This window comes from Aethalodelphis obliquidens, unplaced genomic scaffold (genome assembly GCF_003676395.1).
Source record: "Aethalodelphis obliquidens isolate GAN/ISIS:26980383/991018 unplaced genomic scaffold, ASM367639v1 scaffold23, whole genome shotgun sequence".
NCBI classification, from domain to species: domain Eukaryota; kingdom Metazoa; phylum Chordata; class Mammalia; order Artiodactyla; family Delphinidae; genus Aethalodelphis; species Aethalodelphis obliquidens.
This window is the reverse complement of record NW_020837967.1, coordinates 7,255,942-7,282,439: the sequence shown is the minus strand read 5'-3', so window position 1 is coordinate 7,282,439 and position 26,498 is coordinate 7,255,942. Positions and strand designations below refer to the sequence as shown.

Genomic DNA, 26,498 nt, shown 5'->3' with positions numbered 1-26,498 from the left:
CAAATATACCTTCTATCACACCAATACAAAATAAATAATTCTAGCATCATCTCAGACCCTAAGCCTCTTTCAATTATGCAAGATAATGAAGGACTGGCACATCATATAAGAAGATAAAGTCCACTGCTGCTGTTGAAGCTCTTCCTTCTGTTTTGGTGTGCCTTCAACCATCTTCAAATGCAAAGCTCCTGCGAGATGCTCTAACCTCCATTACACCCTGGATAACTGGGAGCTGATTCTATGTATGAATAACAGGATAGAAAAGAACTGTCTTTTGAATAATCTCCTTGGGCTTGTCCAAACACTCAGGATCTCAAAAGTTTCCCTCTCTGTATTCACACTCTCTGCACCGAGAATGAAAAGGGAAGATGCATATCTAAAAAAGTGGCAATCTAGGCCTAAAGGGGGAGCGCCAAAAGACAGAAAATCCTACCCGTGGATACGCAGCTCTTTGATCTATCCGCCTTAGTGTGGGAAAGCCTACCCTTGCATCACGCTCCAGATGTCACGACTGCTTTTGAACATTTGAGGATATTCTCTGAGCTGCCTTGCCTACATTACCTCGAATGACCGGGTGAAGGATGAAAACAGTTAATCCTCTGCTTGCCCTGCAAACTGGTCACAGATTCCTTGTTGTGGGCCAGAGAACTAGAAAACAAATTCTGTTCCACTTCTCTTTCAGACGGCTTCCATCCCTAACAACACATAAGTATACTTTACTAATGCTTTCCATCTACACTATCATGTTGGAGCTTCACAATGGAATTTGAGGTTGGGTCTGTATCATTGTTCTCATTTGATAGTGACCAAAAACTATCAAGTCCCCCAGCGGGTTAGTCAGTGGCAAAGCCCACACTACCCAGTTCTGCTGATCACCTCCCCCCGCTGGCAACTCTAAAGGCAGTTAAGGTGAACTCCCAAGCCTAAACTAGCTTCATCTGCTCCTCAGAACGCCTCTGACCTTCAGGGAGCCACGACACTGCCCTTCTACCTCCCCAGCACCCTCCCTGATGCACAACAGGGGGCACAGCAAACATGGATCGACTTCATTCATCTCCCCACCCGAAATACCACCAGGAAGTCGAAATCTCGGCCCTGGCGCTCCCATCCAGGCCTGCAGTTTTTTTATGGAGCTGGGAGTCGCCCCAAATGTCGCAATCCCCTTTTGCCCATTGCCTCGGCGTAACCCCTCTCGTCTCACCTCTTGATGGTGAGGCTTCTGAACAGTGGATACCACGCGGAGAACTGACAGTGCAGCACATGCTCCTTCTTCATCCTCCAGCCGCCCCCGCCGCCGCCGTCGCCGCCGCCTCTCCCTCTCCTCCCAGCACCCTCCCGGAACCCTGGTCTCCCGTCCCGGAAGTGCCCGCCGAGCTGGTTTGGTGAGAGGACACTTCCGGTCTATTAAGCAAGGAGGAAGGAGCGAAGAAGAAGCGGAGAGAAAGAATCTTGGGGCGTGCTTTTTTAGGGTACACTCACACGCACACGCAGACGCACACACACAGAGTTCTGTCCACGGGAGAGGAATTCCGAAACTGTTGAGACGAGGATTGTAAATGCAGGGCTCCTCTTCTCGTCTAGCCGCGCACTGCCCCGGAAGGTAATCCTCTGCGGCTAGGTCACCAGCGGGGGTGCTACGGGTGCCGCGAGGGGGCGAGCGCGCACCCTCTCTCATCAACGCGAGGCGCGCCTGTGGCTCCCGCAGTAGCCCAGCATCTCCTGAGACTGCTGCCTTGGACCCGTGCTTTCTCCTTTCCTCCCCCTTCCTAAAGGAGTACCCATCCCTTCGCCCCACGCCTAGGAGTAGGTAACTCGGCGCGGGCCAATCAAGTGCAGGGTCTCTTTGGCGGGGGAGGGAGGGAGCACACCTGGAGCATGCCGGCAGCGGAGCGCGTCTCCCCGGCTGCTAACCCAGCTCGCGTCCCGCGAGGCGCGGAAAGGAGGGCAGGTTCAGAGGCAAACCAGGAACCGGGGTGGAAGAGCTGGGCTACTCGGGATACAGAAAGTAGGAAACATCAGTGAAATGTTAGCGTGAGTGCAGTGGTGGAGGCATCTGCAAAGGGAGGCATGGCCCCGCTTCTCTGGTGGGGGAGGGTTGTGAGAGAGAGGGAACGAGCCCGTCTGTACGGTCCTGGGGAGTTGGACTTTGGAGGTGAATAGAGGAGGTAGATTTGAGAGAACAAGAGGAAAGGAGAGGTGTCGCCTTTGAGCGTCAAGTTCATTTATTCCAGCCTCTCAAAAGTAGCAGCTTGCAAAAACACAGCCAGATCGTGTCCGTACCCATGCCATGCTAGATTCACAAGACTGTAAGGAATGCTAGTCGAATTTGTTATACCATTCTTTTTCCCTCTTCTTCGTCCGTCCCCTATCACCCTATCGTCTGTTTTCCCTACTTTCGTAAGGGCGTATCAGATGGCGGTCAGAAAGTAGAGTAACGAAAAAGTTCGCTTTTATTTATTTCTTTAAATGAATGAAAAGAGAAATGATTAGGTGCTGAGAAACGCCTTTTAAACCTAGCCTTGCTTCGTACAGTTACGTGCCTTGGGCTTGTCCCAGGCACCTTTGCCTAAGGGCGCACATTTCGGATAGCTCTTTAAAATTGCACATTCTTACTGGCTCATCTTAAGTCGTTTTAAATTAGAAAGAGGTGAGAACCCCACCGATTACAAGCCTCTTTAGAAAGGTATTCATTTGTATAATTACAGGATTCTCTGCCCATTAGGCTTAGAACCCCGCCCCCACACACACCGGGAATATGCGTTGTTTCCTGTTTTGTTTTGCTCAAAAAGTGTTCCTAAGTGGTTTAATTGGGAGCAGAGCTTTTAAACATACATTTTCAAAGCGGAGGTAAATGGAGTTTGCCGTTGCAGAGTATGTTGGGGCAGGGGCGGCGGTAGTGGGTCGGTAGCACTTCTGAGATCCACGATTACGCAATCCTTTCTGTTTTGATGGGGGAAAGAAGCAATATTCCATAGATGCTGGGAGAATGGTGCCAGGCTGCCAGATCTAAGAGAGACTTGATACCGGATGGAGTGGTCACTCAAATATTTGTTTTTGTTGTGACCTAGAAATAAACAAGTTGCAGCTGAAGGCACTGTTAGCACTGGTGGGGTTAATTTGGGTAAGGTATTTTCTGTTGAAGATAGGAATTAATAGATGTATAGGAGAAAGTAGAAACTGGGAACGTAGTCAGTCTGGGAGGAAGCCCAGGAAACTTGCGTGTAGAGGTTGAGGTGAGAATTGCAGTTATTTGTAAAGAAGCAGCTAAGTCTGTAAACTTAAATATAGACACTACAGGGAAGGGATTTGATGCAGATGTCTTTTATTCAGGCTATATACTTTAGAAGTGCTGACATTTTAGTATTACTCACAGCTGATTTTAAGTAACTTGTTACACATTTAACCAGCATCGAATAAATTGATATTACAAACAGACACTCCAGTATTTTGAATGGGTACAGCTAAATTCGCTTGCTTTCTTTCTTTTTTCTTTTTTTTTTTTTTTGCGGTACGCGGGCCTCTCACTGCTGTGGCCTCTCCCGCTGCGGAGCACAGGCTCCGGACACACAGGCTCAGCGGCCATGGCTCACGGGCCCAGTCGCTCCGCGGCATGCGGGATCTTCCCAGACCGGGGTATGAACCCGTGTCCCCTGCATCGGCAGGTGGACTCTCAACCACTACGCCACCATGGAAGCCCCGCTTTCATTATTTATTAGCCGCCATGTTTACCTTTTCTTCATTTAGCCATCAACTGTTTATATTAATCAAGTTTCTTCAGTGAAACCTTTACAACAGTGGAAATAGTTGCTTTTTCTCGTGAGGGCCGAAAAATATCTGTAACCAAAGTGATAGGGGGGTAATTGAGCAATTCCAAATTAAATAATGAAAAAACATTTCCTTCTCTGAATCCATAATATAATTAATATTGTAGATTAGTGTTTCCAACTGTCTGTTGGTTTTCTCCACTTGGGATATCTTACCGACATCTCAAACTCAGTGTTTCCAAGTTTGAACACTGCACCACCCCTTTCTCCCAGTTTTCTGTAAGATCATCTCCTTCTTGGAATTAGCTTTGGAAACCCCTTCCCCAGAAACTGTTTTAGGAAAAGTAAAAAAGTCTCATCTGCAGGGAATTAAATCTGCTTGCTCCTGGTCCACCCTCGTCCAAACCTATGTTATCTCTTTCCTGGGCAATTATGAAGAGGTTCTTTACTGGTCTTGTTACTCTGTGGCTGTAACCAGTTAACTTTTCCAAGGGGTAATTACAAGCAGTTCACTCTTGCTCAACCAGAACTAAAGGTAATGATTGTAAATCACTTGGTTAATGATCATAAATCACCAAGTATAATTTCAGTAAAATGTCAGTCCCTCCCTGCCCATCCAACCCCTACACCTACAAGAAAAGAAAAGAAAGAAGAAAGCTTTCAGTGGCTTTGCATCATTGACAAAGTAACTGCAGGAAGTTATGTGAGGTTAATTGTCAGCAAAGAAAAGCTCACTTAAAGTTAATCCATTTGATGTGGTTACCAAAATTTTACCATAGATGGTACAAAAGAAGACTGATCAAAATATTATCTTTAAAAAAACTAAAATTTTTGAAGCTTTATGATTTTAACCAAGATTATGAAATATAACAAAACTAACGGTACTTCGTTCATTATAAATCAAGTGGCTTTTCTGTGTAATTTTTCTGAAAGAATGTAGAATAGCATTTTAGACATGCCTATTAACACAATCGTTATTTTTTGCAAAAATTGATCTCCCACTTTAATTTCTTTCAAGTTGCCTTGTTGATTTCTCTATTCAATTATTAAACTGTTCCAACTGCCTGACCTTCATTTGTCTATCAGAAGTTTTTGCTTACGATTTGAGCTCCTACATCTTTGGTTGAGTATAGATGGTGTTTACAATACTCAGCTATTAGCTGGGAGAGATTAACCAATGTGTGATTTCTCGCTCTGATTTTTGCTTCACTTTGCAAGCTCAGCAAGCTGCAGGGACTCGGGTATTGTAATACGTGAATGATGAGAGCCTGGGCGCAAACCCTACAGCCTGACTTTTGCGGTTCTCAGTTTAACTTCTTGAATCTTACTCCCACTTAACTTTAATCCAGCTGTTGTTCCTAATACTCAAATACACAAGTTTGTGAAAATGTGATCTTTTATCTTCCTCCCTTCAGTGGAGAATTGTAAGTGCTAAACCCAAGAGGAACGTGCCTAGCAGCAGGAGTTTGTGGCCTGCTGGTTAAGGTTGTTGAGTGCTTTGTTTGCCAGCAAATTTGGGGGAAAGGGGTGGGCATCCAGCGGAATCTGTGTAAGCCTTTGGAAATGTGTTTGTTAATATCATCCATTATATGTGGGGTTTGTTTGGTTTTTTTTTTTGATTGTTTGTTTTGGAGGGCCTAGGGAGGGAAAAGTTGAGGGCCCTAGGGCTTGCCAAACTCTCCTGTGATTTCTCAACCCTTCCCCCAGTTAGTATCTCTGCTTTTGTTCATGTGGTTCCTTCTACTCAGAATGCTTGCCCTGCCTTCTTGGTCTCTAAATCATATCTTAGTATCAAACTACCTTTTAATAGTAGCTTTTTAAAAGTCTTTTCTATTTTCCCTGCCTCCCAAGTGGATGTGATTTGTGCCTCATTTAAAAAACCCTGGTATTGCATTATCTTTCTAGCAGGCATTTGCCCTTCTGGTTATTTGCATATCAGGTCCCCAGGGCAGGAATAGTGGTCACTTTGCACTTGCTGTATACTTGAACTTTTGAACTGCCCACGCTCACAAAGCTAGTTAGACGCTGCTGCCAGACACTGTACAGGAATTCAAAGAATCCTGTGACATTTTCCTTCACTGGAGTTTTTTGTGCCCTGGAAAAATCACACATCTGACACATCATAGACCTTCTCTGCTCAAACCAAAGTAGGTTAAAACAGATTATGTGAATTAGAACACAGCGTTATGTACATCGGGGTTTTTGTGGGGTTTTTTACGTATAACGTACACCTATTAGCAAAATGTAGATGACCTTAAGTTCTAGCTAACGAAGTGGATAACATTTTTTTTTTTTTTTTTTGCGGTACGCGGGCCTCTCACTGTTGTGGCCTCTCCCATTGCAGAGCACAGGCTCCAGACGCGCAGGCTCAGCGGCCATGGCTCACTGAGCCCAGCCACTCCGCGGCACGTGGGATCTTCCCGGACCGGGGCACGAACCCGTGTCCCCTTTATTGGCAGGCGGACTCTCAACCACTGCGCCACCAGGGAAGCCCAAATTAAATTTTACTTTTAAATCTCGACGTAGCATGGGGTTGGCTTAGGAAAGCTGTGTCACAGTGGTGTTGGAGACAAGCATGCAGCCGGGCGTGGAAAGCTGTCTGGTCTCTGAAGAGCTGTGCTGGTGACCAGCCCCACACTGCACTATTTAGCTTCTGTTTCTGAAATGGTGCTAAGAATAATGTTCTTTTTCTGTTTCAGTAATACTTTTTTTTTTTTTTTTTTTTGCGGTACGCGGGCCTCTCACTGCTGTGGCCTCTCCCGTTGCGGAGCACAGGCTCCAGACGTGCAGGCTCAGCAGCCATGGCTCACGGGCCTAGCCGCTCCGTGGTATGTGGGATCCTCCCAGACCGGGGCACGAACCCGTGTCCCCTGCATCGGCAGGCGGACTCTCAACCACTGCGCCACCAGGGAAGCCCTCAGTAATACTTTTGACGTGCTTGCACAATCCTGAACATTTTGGGAATCGCGTGGTAAAGAATAGACTTCTGAAATCACTCTTTAATCCCATTTTTGTTTTTAACACAGTTCATAGATTGCCAGAGAATACTGTTCCCCCTTGGGGCTGATTGCATTCTAAGTAATTACCCTCGAGAGGCCCAGCCCTGTTAGCCACTTTTTTCTTTCTTTTTTTGTAATTTATGTCTGGAGCTTGTTTTTTGTTTTTCTAGACCTCTAACATTTTAGCTTAAACATTTTAAAATACAGTCTGTTTGAAACAACTGCTCATAAATAGTTTAGCATTTGCCAACTGAGGGTCGATTTTTGATTACTGGGACTGTTTTGTACTTGAGTTTAGCTAATTTAGATGAAGAGGGGTGGATGGGGAACCATCCTTCAGAATAGGGCTTTTTCACCTTTTTAGCCCAGGAACAATCCCTTTGAAAATCTGAGGGCAGCTGTAAAGAGAAACATTAGGGGACCCAGCAGATAACATAAATGCCTTAAAGTGTCATGTAAATCTGAAGGAACTAGATGCCCCTTTGCCCCTAAAGATACTCACATGGGGGTCGTAGGAGGACCTCTTGTTCTAAATTAGGTGTTACTGACATTTTGTCTCCTGGGAATCCAGATTATGAATCTTTTCATAGAGGAAAGTAGAGGTTATCTTGCTCTGCCTATCTGCTCTTCTGGTGGCACGTGTACCTTTAAGGACTGCAGTTCTCTGCTTTTAAGAAGTTTGTGTCAGACAGGGAGATGAGCTTGGTGCTTTGTGTCTACCTAGAGGGGTGGGATAGGGAGAATGGGAGGGAGACGCAAGAGGGAGAAGATATGGGGATATATGTATGTGTATGGCTGATTCACTTCGTTGTAGAGCAGAGGCTAACACACAATTGTAGAGCAATTATACTCCAATAAAGATGTTTAAAAAAAAAAAAGAAGTTTGAGTCGGAACGTCATTTTAAAGGAGGTAGAAATTTTGACTTAATCCGAGTGTCTTGTACCGTTCTAGACAGATTCTATATTGTGCACTAAATGGGGTTGCTTGGTTGCCTGAGAGTTACTTTCTCTTAAATGTCAGAACTAGAAGTGGAGGAAACTTTCCTTCTCTGATGTATATGTTGTTAATAGAAGGGAATGGAAATCTAGAAGATAAAAATCTGGGTGGATAAAGTTCTTTTCTCTGGATGTAGAACACTCAGGTGGAGACGGGTAGCCAGCCGTTTATGTAACTAACCTATGGTTCGTTTTCATCTGGGGCAGCACTCTACTGTGATTGCCTGTAATAATGTAAACTGTTTGTCTGATGTAAACCAATGCCAGTTAAAAGTTTACCTAATAAATTACCGTCTGGGGTACTTTCAAAGGAATAGCTGCCTGTTTTCTTATGCTGTATGCGTATAATTCATATGCTGTCTCTAAGTATGTAAACGTACGTGTAGCTTACTACTTTATTACTTTCATGCCTCTGTTCAACTGTCACCGAATTAAAGAGGCCTTTCCTGATCACTCTGTATAGATTAGCACCCTTCTCCCCCCTTCACTCTGCTTCAGTGAGTGTGAAGATGTACAGGCATTTCTTTCTCTCATCCTCATTAAGTGGGTATTTTTATTTCTTTAGCATATAGTCATCTTTCCTCACCTCAGGCCTCAAATTTCGCTTCTTTGCCAGAGTAATTCCTGAGTTGGCCCACAAAATAATGTGCAAGCAACAACGTTCATAATGTTTTAATAATATAGCATAAATACGTACTGAGCATCAGACAAAATGCGCACCGAGCGGACAGTAAAATGGTTGCGTGGTTTAGCAACGCAGTGTTGTTGAGTCCAGAGCAGAACTCTGCAAACTGGTCTTCCGGGCTTTGTCAGCCTTTGGACCCAGGGTGACAGTCAATAACCCAACTATCCTACACACTTAGCTGTTGGGAATTTTAAGACTGCAATGGTGGTGGTTGTTAATTGAGATGTAATTCACAGACCATAAAGTTCACCTTCATGATTATAAAATTCAGAAGGTTTTGTGTATTCACAAGATGTGCCACCGTCATCCCTATTTAGTTCCAGAACATTTTCATCCAAAGGAATGCCATACCCTAGTCCCTCCTTCCCCCAGTCACCTGGTAACCACAAATCTGCTTGCTGTGTTATGGATGTGTCTCTTCTGGGTATTTCATATAAATGGAATCATACAATATTTGGCCTTTTGTGGCTGGCTTCTTTCATTTAGCGTGTTTCCAAGGTTCATCCATGTTGTAGCATGTATCAGTACTTCATTCCTTTTTATGGCTGAATAATGGTCTGTTGTATGGAATCACTACATTTTATTTATTCATCAATTGATAGATATTTAGGTTGTTTCCACTCTGGAGCTATTATGAATAATACTGCTGTGAACATTTGTGTACAAGTTTTCGTGTGAGCCTATGTGTCATTTCTCTTGGTTATACACCTACGAGTGAAATTATTGGGTCATATGGGAACTCTGTGGTTAACCTTCTAAGGAACTGTTTTCCAAAGCAGCTACACTGTTTTACATTCCTACCAGCAATATATTAGGGTCCTAGTTTCTTCACATCCTCACCAACACTTGTTATTATCCCTTTTATTATAATCATCATAGCGGGAGTGAAGTGGTATCTCATTGTGGTGCTGATTTACATTTCCCTGATGGCTAATGACGTTGAGCATATTTTCATGTGCTTATTGGCCATTTGTATATACTTCTTTGGAGAAATGTCTGTTCAGATCCTTTGCCTATTTTAAATTAGGCTATTTGTCTTTTAATTATTGTGTTGTAAGAGTTTTTTACATATTTCACATACAAGTCTTCTATCAGATTTGCAAACTTTTTTCCCATTCTGTGGGTTATCTTTCTACTATCTTGATGGTATCCTTTGAAGCACAAAAGTTTTACACTTTGATGAAATGCAGTTTATCTGTTTTTTCTTTGGTCACTTGAGCTTTAGGTGTCGTATCTAAGAGACAGTTGACTAACCCAAGATCATGAAGACTTAAAGTTATGTTTTCTTCACAGAGTTTTATAATTTTCGCTCTTACAATGAGGGCTTTGATCCATTTTGAGTTAATTTTTATAGATGGTATTAGGTAAAGGTTCATTTTTATTCTTATCTATGTGTATATCTAGTCCCAGAACAATTTGTTAAAAAGACTGTTCTTTTCCTCCAAAATTCTCTTGGCCCTCTTGTTGAAAAATCAGTTCACTGTACATCTATGGGTTTAATTCTGGACTCTCAATTCTATCCATCTATATGTAGCCTATGCTTGTGCCAGTACCCACACCATCTTGATTACTATGGCTTTTTTTTTTTTTTTTGCGGTACGTGGGCCTCTCCCTGTTGTGGCCTCTCCCGTTGCGGAGCACAGGCTCCGGATGCGCAGGCCCAGCAGCCATGGCTCACGGGCCCAGCCACTCTGCGGCTGTGGGATCTTCCCGGACCAGGGCACGAACCCGCGTCCCCTGCATCGGCAGGCAGATTCTCAACCACTGCGCCACCAGGGAAGCCCTACAGTAAGTTTTGAAATCAGAAAGTGTGAATCTTTTAACTTTGTGCCAAGGTAATTTTGAAATTGAGTTTAACTTAATTAGATAAAGACCAGTAGACGAGGAACTCTTCTTCAGAACAAGCCTAAGCAGGCCCCACACCAACCTGATTCTTAGAAACAGGTTGGCTCTCTAGACTTAGCCAGCCAGTTGCACTCTTTTCCTTCATTCATTTATGCGTCAGTGATTTTAGGGAGTTTTTATAGTAACATAACTGTGAGCAATGTTGAAAGTTGGATAATGTAAACAAAAATCTAGTGTCTGGGAGATAGTTTTGGAAATCATTTCATCCCAAGTGGGAGACATTAAGGTTTTTAACCAGAGCAGGGATAGTAGGGGTAGGACACTTTCAGAAAGTGTTAGAGGTAGAATTTCGAGGACTTGCGATGGATGAGTTATGGTTGGTAAAGGAGTTTAGGGATCAGAGGTACTTGTATTTCCAGCTTGCGGATGACGTGTGGGACTAGATAGTGATGGCCTGAGTAAAGATACACAGTAGTGTCATCTGGTCTTTCAAGAAGTCCTGCAAGGTTGGAGCAGAGAACAGGATTATGAGAAGGTTTATTTAAGTTTTGTTGGTTGTGTTTTAGGGAAACTTGCTGTTTAATTATCACTTTAGGTCCCAGAAGAAACAGAGCAGACACTTTTCCTTCTAAGATGGTTGGTAAGAGAGTTGTTGTTTGATGGTTTCTATTTTCCCTGGAGCTAAAATTTGGAGGTGGGGTAGGTTAGGAACTGTGGAACTTCAGGGTAGTGAAGGGTTGGAATAGCCACTGAGAAATGTAGATAAAATAGCAAGGAAACAGAAAATAGGAATGAAAAAGACAAGACAGAGGACCGATTCGGGAAGTCCAACAGCTAAGTATTATTTCCTGAAAGAGAGTAGAGAGAAAACAGAGGGGAGGAAATTATCAGTGAAATAGTTGAGGAAGCACAGAATGAAGTTTCCAGATTGAAAGGACCCACTTGAATCCCCTAAAACAACACCAACATCACCGTGAAGATGTAAGTAACTGCAGGTTTCCAGAGAAAGAACACCGGTCACTTGGAAAGGATCTAGAATCAGAGTGACTCCAAATTTCTTAGCAGTAGCCAGTTTGCTTTTTTTATATATATGTGTATAAATTTATTTATTTTATTTATTTTTGGCTGCATTGGGTCTTCGTTGCTGCGCGTGGGCTTTCTCTACTTGCGGTGAGCAGGGGCTACTCTTCGCTGTCGTGCGCAGGCCTCTCATTGCGGTGGCTTCTCTTGTTGCGGAGCACGGGCTCCAGGCACGCGGGCTTCAGCAGTTGTGGCTCACGGGCTCTAGAGCGCAGGCTCAGTAGTTGTGGCGCACGGGCTTAGTTGCTCCACGGCATGTGGGATCCTCCTGGACCAGGGCTCAAACCCGTGTCCCATGCACTGGCAGGCGGATTCTTAACCACTGCAGCACCACCAGGGAAGCCCCAGTTTGCTTCTTAGAAGCAAGACCCTGAACAGTGTCTCCAAACTGCTGACAGAAAATGATTTTCAGCTCATAATTGTATATGCAGCCAGATTATCAATCAACTTTGAGGGTAGAAAAAGATGTTCAGACATTCAGGGTACAGAATTGAGGGAATATGCCAGGAGAAAGTAGTAGCCCATGGCACCCGGGATGGGGCCTGCCCTTTCCTAACAGATCTTCCTTCTAGTTAACTCATTATGTGCAGTTGTTACGTTGACACGTTAAAACTTTGAATGGGCCACTGAACTGTTCAGTTTTAAATTATTAGAATAGTATATCCATTTAACACACACACACGCACACACACACACACACACACACACACAAAGACAAAGGGGAGGGAGAAGCAGCCAGCCAACAACTCAAAGTTTCGCTGATAAGGGACAGCAGTTGAGGGGCGGGCATTGGGAATGGTGTACAATCTTTGTACTGTTTCCCCGTGGAAAGCGTTTTAAATGTGGAGTCAGGAGATCTCAGGCTGTGTCTAAGGGCCAGGTCTGTGCATAGCAGGGTGTGGGTCGGTCTCACCAGGACGCTTTCCGTTCTTTCCTGGCTGTTCCCGAGGCCTTGCATTTCCTGTTCCACCTGGGGCAGCTCTCCCCAGTCTTCACGTGAGAAACTCAAGCTTTGATGACACAAGTTTTTCCGCCATTTAAGTACTTTGACCAGTGACCTATGGACAAATGTGTAATTCAGAAAAATTAATGTAGCCTAAACACATCTCATTCTCTTACAGCCTGGGGACTATAAAGTGAAAATGGAGCAACAAGAACCAGCAGATTCTCAAAATACCAAGCAGTCTATTATTTCAGAGGAGGTATACATTGATTTTTACTTCCCTTCTCCTTCGCCATATTAAGCTGAGTTTAAAAGAAATGTATAGACTATTTGCTGTTTCAAATGATTGTTTTTCATTCTTTTTTTTTTTTTTTTTTTTTGCGGTACGGGGGCCTCTCACTGCTGTGGCCTCTCCCGTTGCGGAGCACAGGCTCCGGACGCGCAGGCTCAGCGGCCATGGCTCACGGGCCCAGCCGCTCCGCGGCATGTGGGATCCTCCCAGACCGGGTCACGAACCCGTGTCCCCTGCATCGGCAGGCGGACTCTCAACCACTGCGCTTCCAGGGAAGCCCCTGTTTTTCATTCTTTAAGATAGGTTTTAAACACTGTTCCCGCTCCCTTTTTAGGACTTGGGCATTTTGCTCTTGTGTGGGAGCAGTGGTGTATCATTCTTAATTATATGTATTAGCGAAATTGAGGCTGTTTTTAAAGTGAGTTTTGACTGTTGATTTTTAAAATTCTCAATTTTTATTTTTTTCATTTATTTTTTATTGAAGTAGAGTTGATTTACAGTGTTGTGTTAATTTCTGCTTACAGCAAAGCGACTCAGTAATACACATATATACATTCTCTTTTATGTTCTCTTCCAGTATGGTTTATCCCAGGACACTGAATATAGTTACCTGTGCTATACAGTAGGACCTTATTGTTTCAATTTTTATTAAAAGTTTCTCTGGGTAGAAGAATAAATCATGTGAGTTTTAGGGCTTAGACATTTCATCCCTAGGTATCACATCTTGGTTAGATATTTGTGGTCTCAATATGTGTGTTTAAGAAGAATAAAAACCTAAGTTGTTAGTTGTGGTCTAAATTCCAGAACTAATGTATGTCTTGTGTGTTATCCAGTTTACCTTTTAAAAAGTCTCTTCCTACAGGAACCATTGTAGTGGATAAACTTTAAATCCTTCATCTTTGGAACTCTGAGCTTGACACCTTTCTGGAATTCTTTTTTTTTTTTTTTTTTTATTTATTTATGGCTGTGTTGGGTCTTCGTTTCTGTGTGAGGGCTTTCTCTAGTTGCGGCAAGCGGGGGCCACTCTTCATCGCGGTGCGCAGGCCTCTCACTATCGCGGCCTCTCTTGTTGCGGAGCACAGGCTCCAGACGCGCAGGCTCAGTAATTGTGGCTCACGGCCTAGTTGCTCCGCGGCATGTGGGATCTTCCCAGACCAGGGCTCAAACCCGTGTCCCCTGCATTGTCAGGCAGATTCTCAACCACTGTGCCACCAGGGAAGCCCTGGAATTCTTCTTGATTTAAAAATCTTTCTGTGTTATCTGTGAACAGATCTGCTGATAATTATTAGGTTGCTGCTGGCGACAAGTGACAGATAGAATAGTAAGAAAAAAGCTACTTACTGCTTTATGTACACAGTGCACCTTTGTGCTCAGTCAGTATAGTCTGTAGGTAAGTTAGTCCTGGTAACCTAGCCTTGGCATCCAGGCAAAACGATGCTGGGTGCCCCTCAGACTGGGTGGTAAACCCATGTGTCATTATGGGAAATGTAGTCATTGGCCGTGGTATCCCTGTATTCAGCTTTGCTGTGTAGTCATTGACAGTCAGATGCCACTGAGTTTTCACATCCTAAACACACACACGTGACTGGCACCCAGATCAGAGGAGAGACGGTTAGGAGCATCCCAAGAAACCCCTCCCTCCCTCCCTCATGCTCCCTTCTAGGTACCCCCGTCCTCCCCTCTCCCAAGAATTTGTCAACTCTCATTTCTTTTCACCTCTTCAGTCCTACCTCCAAAACTCCACAGGACAGCAGGCCCACCATCAGAAAAACAACTTTCAATTCTTTAGACACAAAGAAAACTTGGACACAAATTTTGGGGAGGGAAGCGTGATCATTGAGAGCCACAAAAAGTTTGAAAGGAAAAATAACTAAATAAAAAACAGCTCAGCTTGAAAGTTTCCCAACTTACTATCTGATCTTTTAGTTAATTTCAGAAGGAAAATGGGTCAAGCTTGAAAGAACAACTTACAGAGATCCTACTGGTAAAACAAGGTAAAGTATTTTTTTCTTCTTTTTGTAAAATGCTGAGGATTTGGGTTCTCAGGGTCTCTATTTAGTGTTTAGCATAAACGTTGATATTTTCCTCACTGTAAACTCTGTCTTAAGTAAAGAATCTAGTTAAGCTGTTTTAACACCATTCTCCCAAGTAGATTAGGGTGAACCTAAAACTTTTGGGCCAAGCCTAATTTAGGCTAATAAAGCAGCAGAATAATTAACAGTACAGGTGACTTCCTTCTATTAAACCAGTTTTTGTCTCTGAATTAGAATTTAAGAGAAATTGCTACTGGGTTTGAGGTAAAACTTACAGGCTTACGCCTTGCTCACAGAAATGAAAATTGGGGGGGAAAAAGTTTTGTAAAGCATTTCACACTGTGTACCAGTCGCCATAAAGACGTATGTGGGTGAGGGCCGGGAGGGAGTTCCTGGGGCCTGGCGCCCGCGGTGTCTGAGACTATGCTGAGAAAACTATTTGGGATCAGATTTATGCATGAAAAACGTTCATCATAAATTTAAAAGACAAATAAATTGAAATTCACCTCAACATCTTAAAAATAGAGAAATAATTGTTACAGTGTATTCATTTGTCAGAATCTAAGCAGCCGTCTCCACAGCAGATCATGAAGACAACCCAGCAGTGTCAGAAAAGTTAATAAGCTGGTAACAAAATAGGATATTGGATATATGGTTTTTAAACCCTGCCAAATAATGTGTAAGGAAAAGGCTAGAAGGAAAACTGTAGCAAAATATTAATGGCAGCTATGTGACTAGCCTTTTTCTTCTATTTTCCAACTTTTCTGTTTAGTAATTCTGTATATTATAAATAACAGAAAAAAAATGTGCTAAACGTTTACTTATGAAATACAAAAAAGGAGTAAAACAGAATGAGAAGATAGGAAAATGTAACTGAATTTAGTATCCAGGTTATATGATATAAATTCATTAACATAAAAACTCTATTTGCTAAGTGATCAAATGAGAATAAAGTTTCTTCGTAAGGAAATAAATACATCTATTGTCAGTGTGAAAGTACATGGACTTGCCAGTGATTTAAACCACTTTTGACTGTATCTACTAAAGTAGCAAAAAACAGTAATAAGGTTCAATGTTCGAGAGCCATGGGGAACATTAAGATACTCATAGCACTGGTAAACCCAAAGTAAGAAAGCTAAATTTATTAATTCCTCAATTAATAAACAGGAAGGTCCTACTTTCTTACATTATGTAGCTGAAGTGACAGCTTTTAAAATCTAAGAAAGCTTACTTTGGGTAAACCCAAAGTAAGAAAGCTAACTGGTTTAACACACACTACGCCCCATCCACAGAGTGGGAGGGGGTACCTGTTACGTGCAGTGAGCTGGGTGTGGTGAGGCCCGAGACTTGGGGAACACGACAGGTGCACACATACTTACACTTGTGAAAACGTAGCCAGAGCTTAGAGCCTAACCTACCATGACACAGCTTGGTTCTCCTTCCTGTAGAGTTAAGTTTATAACACAAAATAGAGCCCTCAACACTAGTTAGTGTGAAGAGTACGTGTTGGTTGGGGCCCATGTGGCTGTGCACCTGCCCCTGTCCTCTCTTCCTTCCAGCACTTCTTCATCAGGGATGTGCCTCGGAATCACTTGGGGATTTGTCTCCAAATACTCAGGATTCGGTCTCACCTCCGGAGAGTCTGCTTCAGTAGTCGGGAGTGGCCTCAGGTCTCCCAGACTCCACACTGTGTGGCCTGTTTACAGCACGGTCTTCCGCATCCGTCCATACGTAGGGCTGCCCTGCAGCCTCCGGAGAGCGCCTGTGTGAAACATTAACATTGCATACCCGAATGTCAAGCTTTGAAGAATGAATCTCAGTACTTTACAGTACTATTGCATGTACAGAACAGTTAAGTTGCAGCTAGAAAATCCTTTGTTCTATTGTCTCGTTCATGGAAGAGGGTATGGAATTGATTTGGGGAGAGTAAAGATGTGCCGGCTGTGTGCCCCTGTATTGACATTCAGGAGAGAACTAAGCTCCCCCTCTGTCACCCTGCCTACCTCTTGGAGTTGGTTGACTAGAGGGAAGAAAGTAAAACAGGCTTTCCTTATAACAAAGACTAAAAACGGAGTAACTCAACGAGAATCAGAATTCTAAAGCTACAAGAGGCTTTTAAGACAACAATCAGATGGACGTCTCTCCTCTCTGAGTCCCTCTGAGATGACTGGAGCTCTCGGGGGGCGCTCTCGTTCTACTGTTTCTTATAAATACGTACCTATTTTATGGCTCCATACTGCTTATTTAATTCAGCGTAACCACTATAATGATGCTCCTCTTTTTGCTTCCTTTATTCCTAGTGTGTTGGGGATGGGACCTTCAGTGCTTTTCCCAGCACTGTCTTCTTCAGTCTTTAGGACTCTAACCCTAGGAGGCAGCAGAGAGAACTGGGCCAGAAGGTGTTTCGTCACTTGCGAGTTACTGACTGATCAGAATGGCTTGTTGGTTGGCTTCTTGCTACTAACAGGAATGTGGGCAGCTGTGAGTCGTCCTGGTAGTCTGGTTGATTTTCACAGGTTCATTTTTGACATATTTGCACTTCAGAATTTGGGTGCAATACTAAAAGATCTACAGTTTACCGAAAGGTTTTTTTTTTTTTTAACCAGATTAAATTCTGACACTTTTTAATAGAAATGTGGCAAGGTCCAAGCCTCCAGGACAACCAGATAAAAAGTACGAGGTTTCCTCCGAGGAGCACCTCTTACCCTCAGTCTTACTGTAGGGAGACAGATGTCAGATATGGGTGCTTTGCTTTCTTTCTCCGGAGCCATCCAGATGTCTTCCTTTTTTTTTTTTTTTTGCGGTACGCGGTCCTCTCACTGTTGTGGCCTCTCCCGTTGCGGAGCGCAGGCTCAGCAGCCATGGCTCACGGGCGCAGCCGCTCCGCGGCATGTGGGATCCTCCCGGACCGGGGCACGAACCCGTGTGCCCTGCATCGGCAGGCGGACTCTCAACCACTGCGCCACCAGGGAAGCCCTGTCTTCCTTCTTTTAAACCAAAATTGTTTGCTTCTTTACTCCCATCTCTAACCGCTGCTTTTTTTCTGTTGAAGGGCTAAGAGTGAGGAGGAAATTCCCTCATGCGCCCTTCCCCCTTTAAACAACACGGCTGTTCCAGTAACTGGATTGTCAGTACCGGGTTCCCTGAAACAAATAGCTAGTCAGGAATAAAGCTGTGAGGGGGGACCAGGAGCCGCTCACCCCACTTGTTCTTTTAGGGACCATTTTCCCTTTAGACAGGATCTCACGCATGCAAAGCAGAGTACTTACCTAAATTTATTAATTCCTCAATTAATAAACAGGAAGGTCCTACTTTCTTACATTGTGTAGCTGAGGTGACAGCTTTTAAAATCTAAACTATAAATAAATGTCTCAATGATTTACATTATGCAGGATATCATTTGGAATTTGCACAGGGGCTGGATTTGCACTGACTGCTTAATCGCCTTTAAAGCTGTGATCGCCCGCTGTGCTGCTCACGCAAATTTATGATCCAAACAGAAGTGTTTTGAGTAAATGATTTGAAAGCTGATTTGAAAGGCAGCTCAAGTGATGAGCAGGCCCTCTGTTTAGATGTAGAGAGTTAGATGTGGGAGGCAGTGGTTTTCTCTGATAATTTTTAGAGGCTGTGGGAAAGCACAGTTGGCTCTTTTTTTGATACAGATCTTTACTGCGTGGTGTTCCTGGCCGCTGTCTTTAGCACATTTGCATGCTTTGCATCTGTAAGGTGCTGGTTATACACCCAAAACCTAAGAAGTCTCCTCTTGAGCACTAATGCTTTTGTTTTTTCTTGTCTGCCTGAACAGAACTTGGGAAACTGTGAAACGGACAACGAGGAAAGGCCAGTCGGCTGATGGTATGAGTGCAAACCTGTTAGAACTCTCCCGAAAGGAAGTCCCACACAGGACTAGGAGACTGGGGGTAGGAGGGTTTTTTACTGTAACCAAGACCTCAGAGCAGGGTTATCTTCAAGTATGGTCTTTCATCTTTAGCTCTGGTGTTCTATTTTGCAACACTGTAACTAAATCAAGCTTTCTTTATCAATAACTTCCGGTTCCTGTTACCTAAGCTCAGAACAGTGTTTTTGAGGGGAAGATGTCATCATACTTGAGGCCAAACTTAAGTCAGTGTAATTTGAAGCCACATACTGTATCTAGATGTGTTATGACTTCTAGAAATCTTTTGCGTTCTGGTCAGAGGATCTGGGTGAGAGCCTTTCGTTTGGAAAACTTATTTGGCATGACTTGGCGCTTTCTGACTGCTTGCTTTTATAAGTTGATGAGGAAACGACTTAGGAAAAGACTGTTCATTCAGTTCACTTTCCCTTCCAGCCTGGATGCTTTGCCTGCAAAGATCCCAGAAAAAGTCCTGAAAACCACCTCTGGTCTAGGGGAAGTTGGGCAATAAGTCTTCCTTGTTTTTCCCTTTTTTCCATTTTGTTCTGTGTTCTGTTTTTCCTGGAAGTGGAGCAGCTGCCGCAGCTGCTGTGTTTTCCTACTGGGAAAGCGAGAGGAGCCGATGGTCCCCCTGGGCAGTTGTGTTTTCCAGAATCCAGTGGTTTTTGGTTTTGGTTTGGTTTGAAGCCCAAGTAAACTTGGGAGAAAGGGTCTTTTATCCTAAAACAATGAAGTTCAGTCTAGTTAGCATATACGACAAACGTTGGAACTTATTTGATTTATTGCTTAAAGGAAATCGAAGAGCACAGAGATCAATGTAACTTCGGCAGCGGCCTGGCTGCAGCAGGGCGAGAAATGATGTCTGTAGCGGTTCGTGTAGACCAAAATTTGTCCTGGACCCTGGGCTAAATGTTTACTTCTAGTTTCAATTTTATTTTAAAGAAATTGTGGCAATAAAAACAAGCTTTTTATAAAAAGAAAAATTAAATAATACGGAAGTGTGATTATTTTTTCCTTGCTTTTTTTTAATGAGAATAACTTCCAAAGTTAACTGCCAGTATTGTAGCTTAAATTAACTTCCTATTGCTAATGGCAGATACAAGACAGATTTCAGCTGCAGCATTTCTTAAAATGTGGGCTTTTATCAATAGTTAGATTGCTGTAAACAAATTCCTGGCGTTCCTGACCTTTCATTGGGGTTTCCTGGTTTTATTTCCTGCTGGCAGGTGTGGCGGTCATCCCCGTGCTGCAAAGAACCCTTCACTATGAGTGCATCATTCTGGTGAAGCAGTTCCGACCCCCGATGGGGGGCTACTGCCTAGAATTCCCTGCCGGTGAGTAACTGAACACTGGGGAATAGAATGGCCCCTCAGGGACTGTTGGACTGGGCCAGGGCAGAGCCTGAGAACGGCAGAGCTTAGACATTGAACACCTTTTCATCTGTCCATGCGGTTTTAAGTAAAACAAAACCACTTCTGCAGTGAGGCACCTCCAGGCCACACTCCAGTGATCCTGTAATCCGTAGCGGTATCACAGCTCACCTTTCCAGGCCACCTGCCCTCCTCTTTGCAGCGTTCTTTCTAGCCTCTTTTGAGTCATTGGCTTTTCCTAATTTGTCAAGGTATTTCGTTTTCTATCACTAATGATCTGCCTCTGGCAAATTTACAGTAATAACTAGGCCTGGCTCTTAACTCCAGAAACTGTGAATGGGGAAGAACCATGATCCTCCTGTATGTATACAGGCCAAGGAAATCATCTTAATTTCAACTAGAATATTTTTTCAGTTGTACAGGAAGTATCTAGAATGCAGTGCATCCTTATAGCACTTAATTGGCTTGTTCCCATCTGAAGAGGTTAGATCTCAGTTATCATTAGTGGTTTAAGTTCTGTATTTTCAAAGTCCATCCCATAGTAACACATAAGTAACAGCTTTATTTTCTTTCTCACTTCCTTGCCATTTCACTGAAGAAATTAATAACTTTAAAAGTAATTGAGGGCTTCCCTGGTGGTCCAGTGGTTGAGACTCTGAGCTTCCACTGCAGGGGGCACAGGTTCAATCCCTGGTCGGGAAACTAAGATCCCACATGCCGCTTGATGTGGCCCAAAAAAACAACAGAAAAGTAATTGAATAGCCCATGTTTCACTTTTTCTTTGCATCCTGTAAATTCCTTTCAGGAGAAAGGATCTGCGATGCTGCTGGCCTCCTCCCACTCGGCCCGTTCACTCCCTCCTCACAATGAACTAGTGTTACCCACAGTCCCCTCCCCCCTGCTTCCCTCCTTTCCGATCTTCTCCCTCCCAGGTGACGTTTATCCTAGCATTGCATTCCAGAGCCCTCCATGTGGCCCTGAGGGAGGAAGGCAAGATGGGAAACACTGTCCCCAACTCGCATGTGAGGAAACAGAAAAAAGCACAGGCTTCCTGTGCTGTAGTCACATGACTAGTCTAAAACCGGGGCCAGTTGGCCACCGCCAAGCCACTTACCCGCCCAGGAGATCCGTGCTGTACAACAAGCTTGATGCTGAGATGCTCACAAAAACATCTAGGTCTAAACACGAGGAACAGAACCTACTAAATCTGCCCAGGGGTGTTCTTTTGTCTTTAATTTTTCTATAAAAGATCAAAACCGGGATCAGTGTTGCCTGCACGCCCACGCCCCCCAGACCTCTTGCTTGACTGTTCCCACGGAGCTCGGCAACTTGCGTTAGAAGCAGGGGGCTCCCCGTCCCACCTCTCACATGACTGGGACTTGCAGGTCTCATCGATGACAACGAAAGCCCAGAAGCAGCTGCTCTTCGGGAGCTCGAGGAAGAAACTGGCTACAAGGGCGACGTTGCTGAATGTTCCCCAGGTTCGTGCTGCTTCCCATGCGTGTGCTTGGGGACAAACTCTTGAAAATTAGCCAAGCAGTTGATTGTTCTGGATGTGAAAGGGACGATTCTTCGGGTGTTCTTTATGGTCAGGGATTTATTTATTAGCTAATTCACTGAAGAGAAATCCTTGATGAGGGTTGGTCACCTGAGAGTGAACCTCCCTGCCCCATGAGAGCACGGCTGAGCAAAAAGGGCTGAAGTTGGAGAAGAATTATGAGATTAGGGTGCCTTTCGGGGTTCCCACATTCTAAGCTTTATTTCGTACTCATCTCGTCCGTATGCCGCGCTCCTCACTAGAAGACTTTCTTGATGTGGTGAAAGGATATTACCGCATCTAACCCCTCAGATTTACCAAAATTTCCTCAGGAACTCTGGGGAAAATATGAGTACTAACTACACATGTGTTCTGCAGACCTACAGCGTATATACTAAGGGAATAGGAGAAACCAGTTCCCCTGCATAACTTCTACATAAACTATGAGTTACAAGCCCACTCTTCCTCCAAAGACATTTAAGTGATGAAACGAATGACACCTGACTAGTGTCTGGAAAGGTGATCTGCTGCTTCTCTCCCCAGCTGTCTGTATGGATCCAGGTTTGTCAAACTGTACCACACATATGGTAACCGTAACTATCAATGGAGACGATGCTGAAAACGTAAGGCCTAAGCCAAAGCCAGGTAAGCATGTGTTGGCTCCGTTTACAGTGGTTGCGTTGTATTAAATTTCTTTTAACTTGCTGCTAGTTTGATTTTTGTTAATAGAATAATGGTCTTTCAGAGATGCTTCATTGGTACTCTTGGCTATTTTCCTAATCTTATGTATTTCAGCATTTTTCTCTTAGCACTTCATTGATTTTTGTGCTTGCTTTATATAAAATGTGCAGTTACAAATTTCCATACCTTCTATATGGAGTTTATTCCCGCTTAGTAATAAGGACTACAGGCCTTAAATCATAAACAGTGAAAATCTTCGAAATCACTCTGATTTCTGTCTCCATCAATATTGTAAGAATGGCAGAGGTGCTACAGCACAGCACCGTATTAACTGTTTTTGTTGAGTTCCATATTTAGTGAAGCTTTGGGGAAATTCTTTGCTCCACATTTCTTAGCAAGTTTGGATTCAGAGGCTTTAATGCCTCTGTCGGTTCCATGTGCTCCCGCAGCCCCACTAAAAGGTGGTGGTGACACAGACACCACCGTAAATCATGTGTTGGAGTGGAGGTCTTCCATTTCCCGTCCCTTTTAGTTGTTCCCAGTGTTCAGTTTCCCACTGCAGCTAATTTTAAATGCCCAGTTTTCAAACTAGCGAATATAACATGCTGATGAAGAGTTTGGCAGTTCCTCAGAGAGTTAAACATGGAATTAGCAGGTGACCCAGCAATTCCACTCCTAGGTAAATACCCAGAAGAACTGAAAGCAGGGCCTCAAACAGATACTTGGACGCCAATGTTCATTCAGCATCATTCACAATACCCAAAAGGTGCAACAACCCAAGTGTCCATTAACAGATGGATAAACAAAATGTGGCTTATTCTTACAATGGAATATTATTCAGCCGTAAAGCAACGAGGCATGCTGATACATGAAGCTTGAAAACATCTTGCTCAGTGAAATTAAGCCAGACACAGGAGGGCAGATGTTGTGTGATTCCACAAATGTGAGATACCTAAAATCGCTACATTCATAGAGACAGAAGGTAGAATAGAGGTCACCGAAGATAGGGAATTCTTGTTCAGCGGGTACCACCTTTCTGTTTTGGATGATGAAAAAGTTCTGGAGATGCGTAGTGCTGATGATTGCACAACAATGTGACTGTATTTAATGCCACTGAATTTGTACCTTCAAAAATGGTTGAATTGGTAAATTTTATGTTATGTATATTTTAACAAAGTTTAAAAATACATATATGCATATCACAGAATATGCTTTAAACTTGGCCATTAAAACATTTGATTTGGAGAACAATAACTTTGTACTGTTGGAATTGTTTTACCACGTGTATAAATTAAATTAGTAGAGACCCAGGTTTCTGTTAAACTCTTATAGCCTTTTTGATAACGTCTTGCACAAAAGCCTTGCAGCGTTTGACCATTCCGGGCCTTGCTGAGATGTCCCGCTTCTGTTTGTTTTCAGGAGATGGAGGTATGTGTCCCGCTCGGGGGCTGGCCTTGAGTGCCGTGTGGTGCAGCGGGAGCGGCCATGGCATTGTGAGTTGCTCAGTTGGGCTCGCCTGGTGTCCGGCTTTATTTTCACTTGCACTTTGTTTGTTTAGAATTTGTGGAAGTGATTTCCTTACCAAAGAATGACCTGCTGAAGAGAATTGATGGTAAGCATTCTTGATTACCCCACTTTCTCTGTTTTCCCCATCCCCACCAACGGGGTACTAAATATTATTCTATTTCTTCCTCATTAAACTCAAATGCCTAGAAACTGTTATATAAGACTGCAGTTGACCTACACAATAAGTTTCCTTTCCAGGTGGCACAGAGTTTGAAAATAAGAGCAAAACATTCCATGTCAAGTGAAAGCTTTCATTAGGGGCTTTTTTAATTCTACAGAACAGTCAAGATATAGGCCTGCTGATTAGCCAAAACTATTCTATACCTTCAATCTTTAACCCCTGCCATGCAAAGGTATAGTAAATAATCTCTTAACTGATCCTCAAATATGCCAGTATGTTGGACGGTTCTTTGTGTGGGGTCTAAGTTAAAGATTTTAACAAATATTTAGGCATCTAATATATACGCAGTGTGATAAGCTGATATAATGAACTAACTAGCAGCGTGCCCCTTAGTAAACTACTTGTCATGTAGTTACATGTGGTTCCCAGTCAGCCCGTCTCATAGGACTTTGTGAAAATTAGTAAGGTTCCATGGACCGATGTCCTCCAGTAACCCTACACAAGGAGATACTGCAAAAGACGTGGCAGGGCCTTCGGGGGCTCCTCTGCCAGCTGGGTTCGTCTCCAGTCACTCATGACAAAGAAGTGGGTGATCTCCTAATTTGAATACTATTAAGTTTTTATTTCAAAAATTAACTTGAAGCATTGTTTGACCTGAAGCTTTGGGAGCAGTCTCTTCCTTCCTCCCGTGAGTACCAGTGGCGTACAGTTTTATTTCTGATGTCTGTGTTTGAAAAGTCAAGGGGATCTTTCAAAACCTGCTGGCATTTCAGGTTCCCAGACAGCCTCCATCCCTACGTTACCTTTTTATAGACCAGACCTAAGGTAGAAACCACCTTAGGATCCCAGGGTCAGAGTTAGAAGTGCTCGTCGTGAGGAGATGCAGTGATTTGAGGTGTCTACTCGGGGAGAGCCATGGCCACCCGTCACAGCACAACTCTGAGGCCAACAGGCCTGGCTGGATTGAGGCTCAGTCAACCGTGTGTTAGTTACAGCTCAGAACAGGCTCCTAGCTCTTCTCATTAAACGGGAACAGTAGGACAGCCCCTACCTCTGAGGAGGCAGGAGTAAAATTAAATGGGATAATGGTGACACACAAATGCTTGAAGGTTATGTGCTATTGTTTTTATTTTTTGTATTAGAAAAATGTCCTTTTAAAAAAAATTCCTTCCTTCTCCTTTCCAGTAACTTCCCTTCCAGCCTTAAAAGAGAGGGGAAAATAGGGAGGTAGAAGGATCTATATATATAGGAAGAGGGAGGGGCAAAGAAACAGTGTTCCTGGCTTTACTAGCATCACAATATAGTAATCAAATTATTTATTCCACACGTACCATTTGAGGAGTAGGAAGGCACGTGGAGTTCAGTTTTCTATGAAGAATAGCTTTTAGCACTCGCCCAGCACCTGCTGGCACAGATGAGCAGGACAGAACCCTGTCTTTGAGGGTCAAACCGACTCTGAGCTTGTTCCTAAACAAGTGGCTGGGAAACAAGGGGCAGATTGGAAATCTGGGGGCCTCCACCTGAGTAAAACAGAAGTTCTCATGAAAGGCCCTTGTGGTCAGATTCAGAGACCTCATCCAGTCCATCCGAGCACACGGCTGAACTTGCACATGGAACCTGTGTGTCCCTGACAGTGGAGAGGATGGATGAATCATCACTGTGTAGTTCAGCGCAACAAAGCCCTGTAGTGAGCAATCTATGAAGTAACAGTTGGATCTATAAACTTAAAGCTTTGCTGTTTAAAACACAGAATCATCACCTGGTATATGTGCTCTTCTGTCTTTAACTTTTTCTTGTTCTTATCTCATGCTGGAAACGTAGTCCTGCTTTTACATCCTTTATTCTTCTGCTAGAGTAAGATCCTTGAAGACAGGAAACGTCTTGTTCATCACTATACCACCAGCATCTAGCACAGGAACTGGCACATAGTAGCCGCTCAGTAAACACTGATTGGCTGATGAGGGGTATTATCCGTTATCAACTTCATTATCTGACTTGTATTCTTCACCTCCTCTAGATCTGGTAGCTAATGAACATCTGACAGTGGACGCCAGAGTCTATTCCTACGCTCTGGCGCTGAAACATGCAAACACGAAGCCGCTTGAAGAGCCCTTCCTGAAGTTTTAAGGCCAAAGGACAGTCGCCTTGTTTCTGTAACCAGGACACAGGCCTCCTTCATTAAGACTTTGTATTCAGCTTAGTTTCAATGGAGATTTGAAATTAGTTTTTTCATAAAATAAAAGCACAGAATGCATGTGGTGGTATGGAATTGTAATTACAGGTAGATTATAGACTTCATTTAAATGCTAGACTCCACAGCTAATATTAAAGAACAACATAAATGCAGGTACTGTTTAATCCAGCTTTTAAAAAAGAAAGCTCAGCTGTTAACTTTTCTACTCTAATCCAGGAGATACGGTATTTTCATAGGAAAATAGCCCTGAATTCCAATTAGGTCAACGCTTCCCAACCCCACTAAAAAATATGTAGTGAGGTATGCAAACAACCGTTTACGGCATTAGAGTTTTTTTAACAGACAGATCTATATAGGGACTTTCTTGGCCTCTCCTAATTATCTGCTATATGGAATTAATCTGCATAGCACAGGATATAAAAGAGAATAACATTCGTAATAAGCACATGTTTCCAGTTAGCTAGTGTCCTTATAGCCATCTAACTACTGGAGGGTGA

At 43.5% G+C, this 26,498-nt stretch overlaps 2 protein-coding genes across 10 annotated transcripts in view; one reads left to right on the top strand and one right to left on the bottom strand.

The window, feature by feature from the left end:
* Positions 1 to 1,563, bottom strand: part of CDC123 (cell division cycle 123) — a 59,176-nt gene extending 57,613 nt beyond the window's left edge. For 2 of the 3 annotated variants that reach the window (XM_027121634.1, XM_027121633.1), the window contains exon 1: positions 1,202 to 1,422. In XM_027121634.1, the coding sequence (XP_026977435.1) occupies positions 1,202 to 1,275 (74 nt within the window). In that variant the 5' untranslated portion in view covers positions 1,276 to 1,422. Of the gene's footprint in view, positions 1 to 1,201 lie in introns of all 3 variants that reach the window. The other variant, XM_027121632.1, reaches the window with a different exon arrangement.
* NUDT5 (nudix hydrolase 5) lies at positions 1,500 to 26,061 on the top strand. 7 transcript variants are annotated; one of them, XM_027121639.1, is made up of 10 exons: positions 1,500 to 1,600; positions 12,491 to 12,571; positions 14,531 to 14,598; positions 18,443 to 18,492; positions 19,759 to 19,866; positions 21,288 to 21,383; positions 21,983 to 22,084; positions 23,540 to 23,548; positions 23,679 to 23,732; positions 25,825 to 26,061. In XM_027121639.1, exons 2-10 carry the CDS (start codon positions 12,512 to 12,514, stop codon positions 25,932 to 25,934), a joined length of 657 nt encoding a protein of 218 aa, XP_026977440.1. In that variant the 5' UTR covers positions 1,500 to 1,600; positions 12,491 to 12,511; the 3' UTR covers positions 25,935 to 26,061. The 7 variants fall into 7 exon arrangements, with proteins under 7 accessions (XP_026977440.1, XP_026977437.1, XP_026977438.1 ...); XM_027121636.1 differs by lacking the exon at positions 1,500 to 1,600 and adding an exon at positions 1,679 to 1,803; XM_027121637.1 differs by lacking the exon at positions 1,500 to 1,600 and adding an exon at positions 1,683 to 1,807.
* The last annotated feature ends 437 nt before the right edge of the window (positions 26,062 to 26,498 follow it).

Excerpts from the sequence above, each read along its gene's own strand:
- NUDT5 (XM_027121639.1), top strand. The coding sequence starts at position 12,512 with ATGGAGCAACAAGAACCAGCAGATTCTCAAAATACCAAGCAGTCTATT. Across the intron at positions 18,493-19,758 it reads GAAAGGCCAGTCGGCTGATG|GTGTGGCGGTCATCCCCGTG; the intron begins GTATGAGTGCAA and ends TCCTGCTGGCAG. Across the intron at positions 23,733-25,824 it reads CCTGCTGAAGAGAATTGATG|ATCTGGTAGCTAATGAACAT; the intron begins GTAAGCATTCTT and ends CACCTCCTCTAG.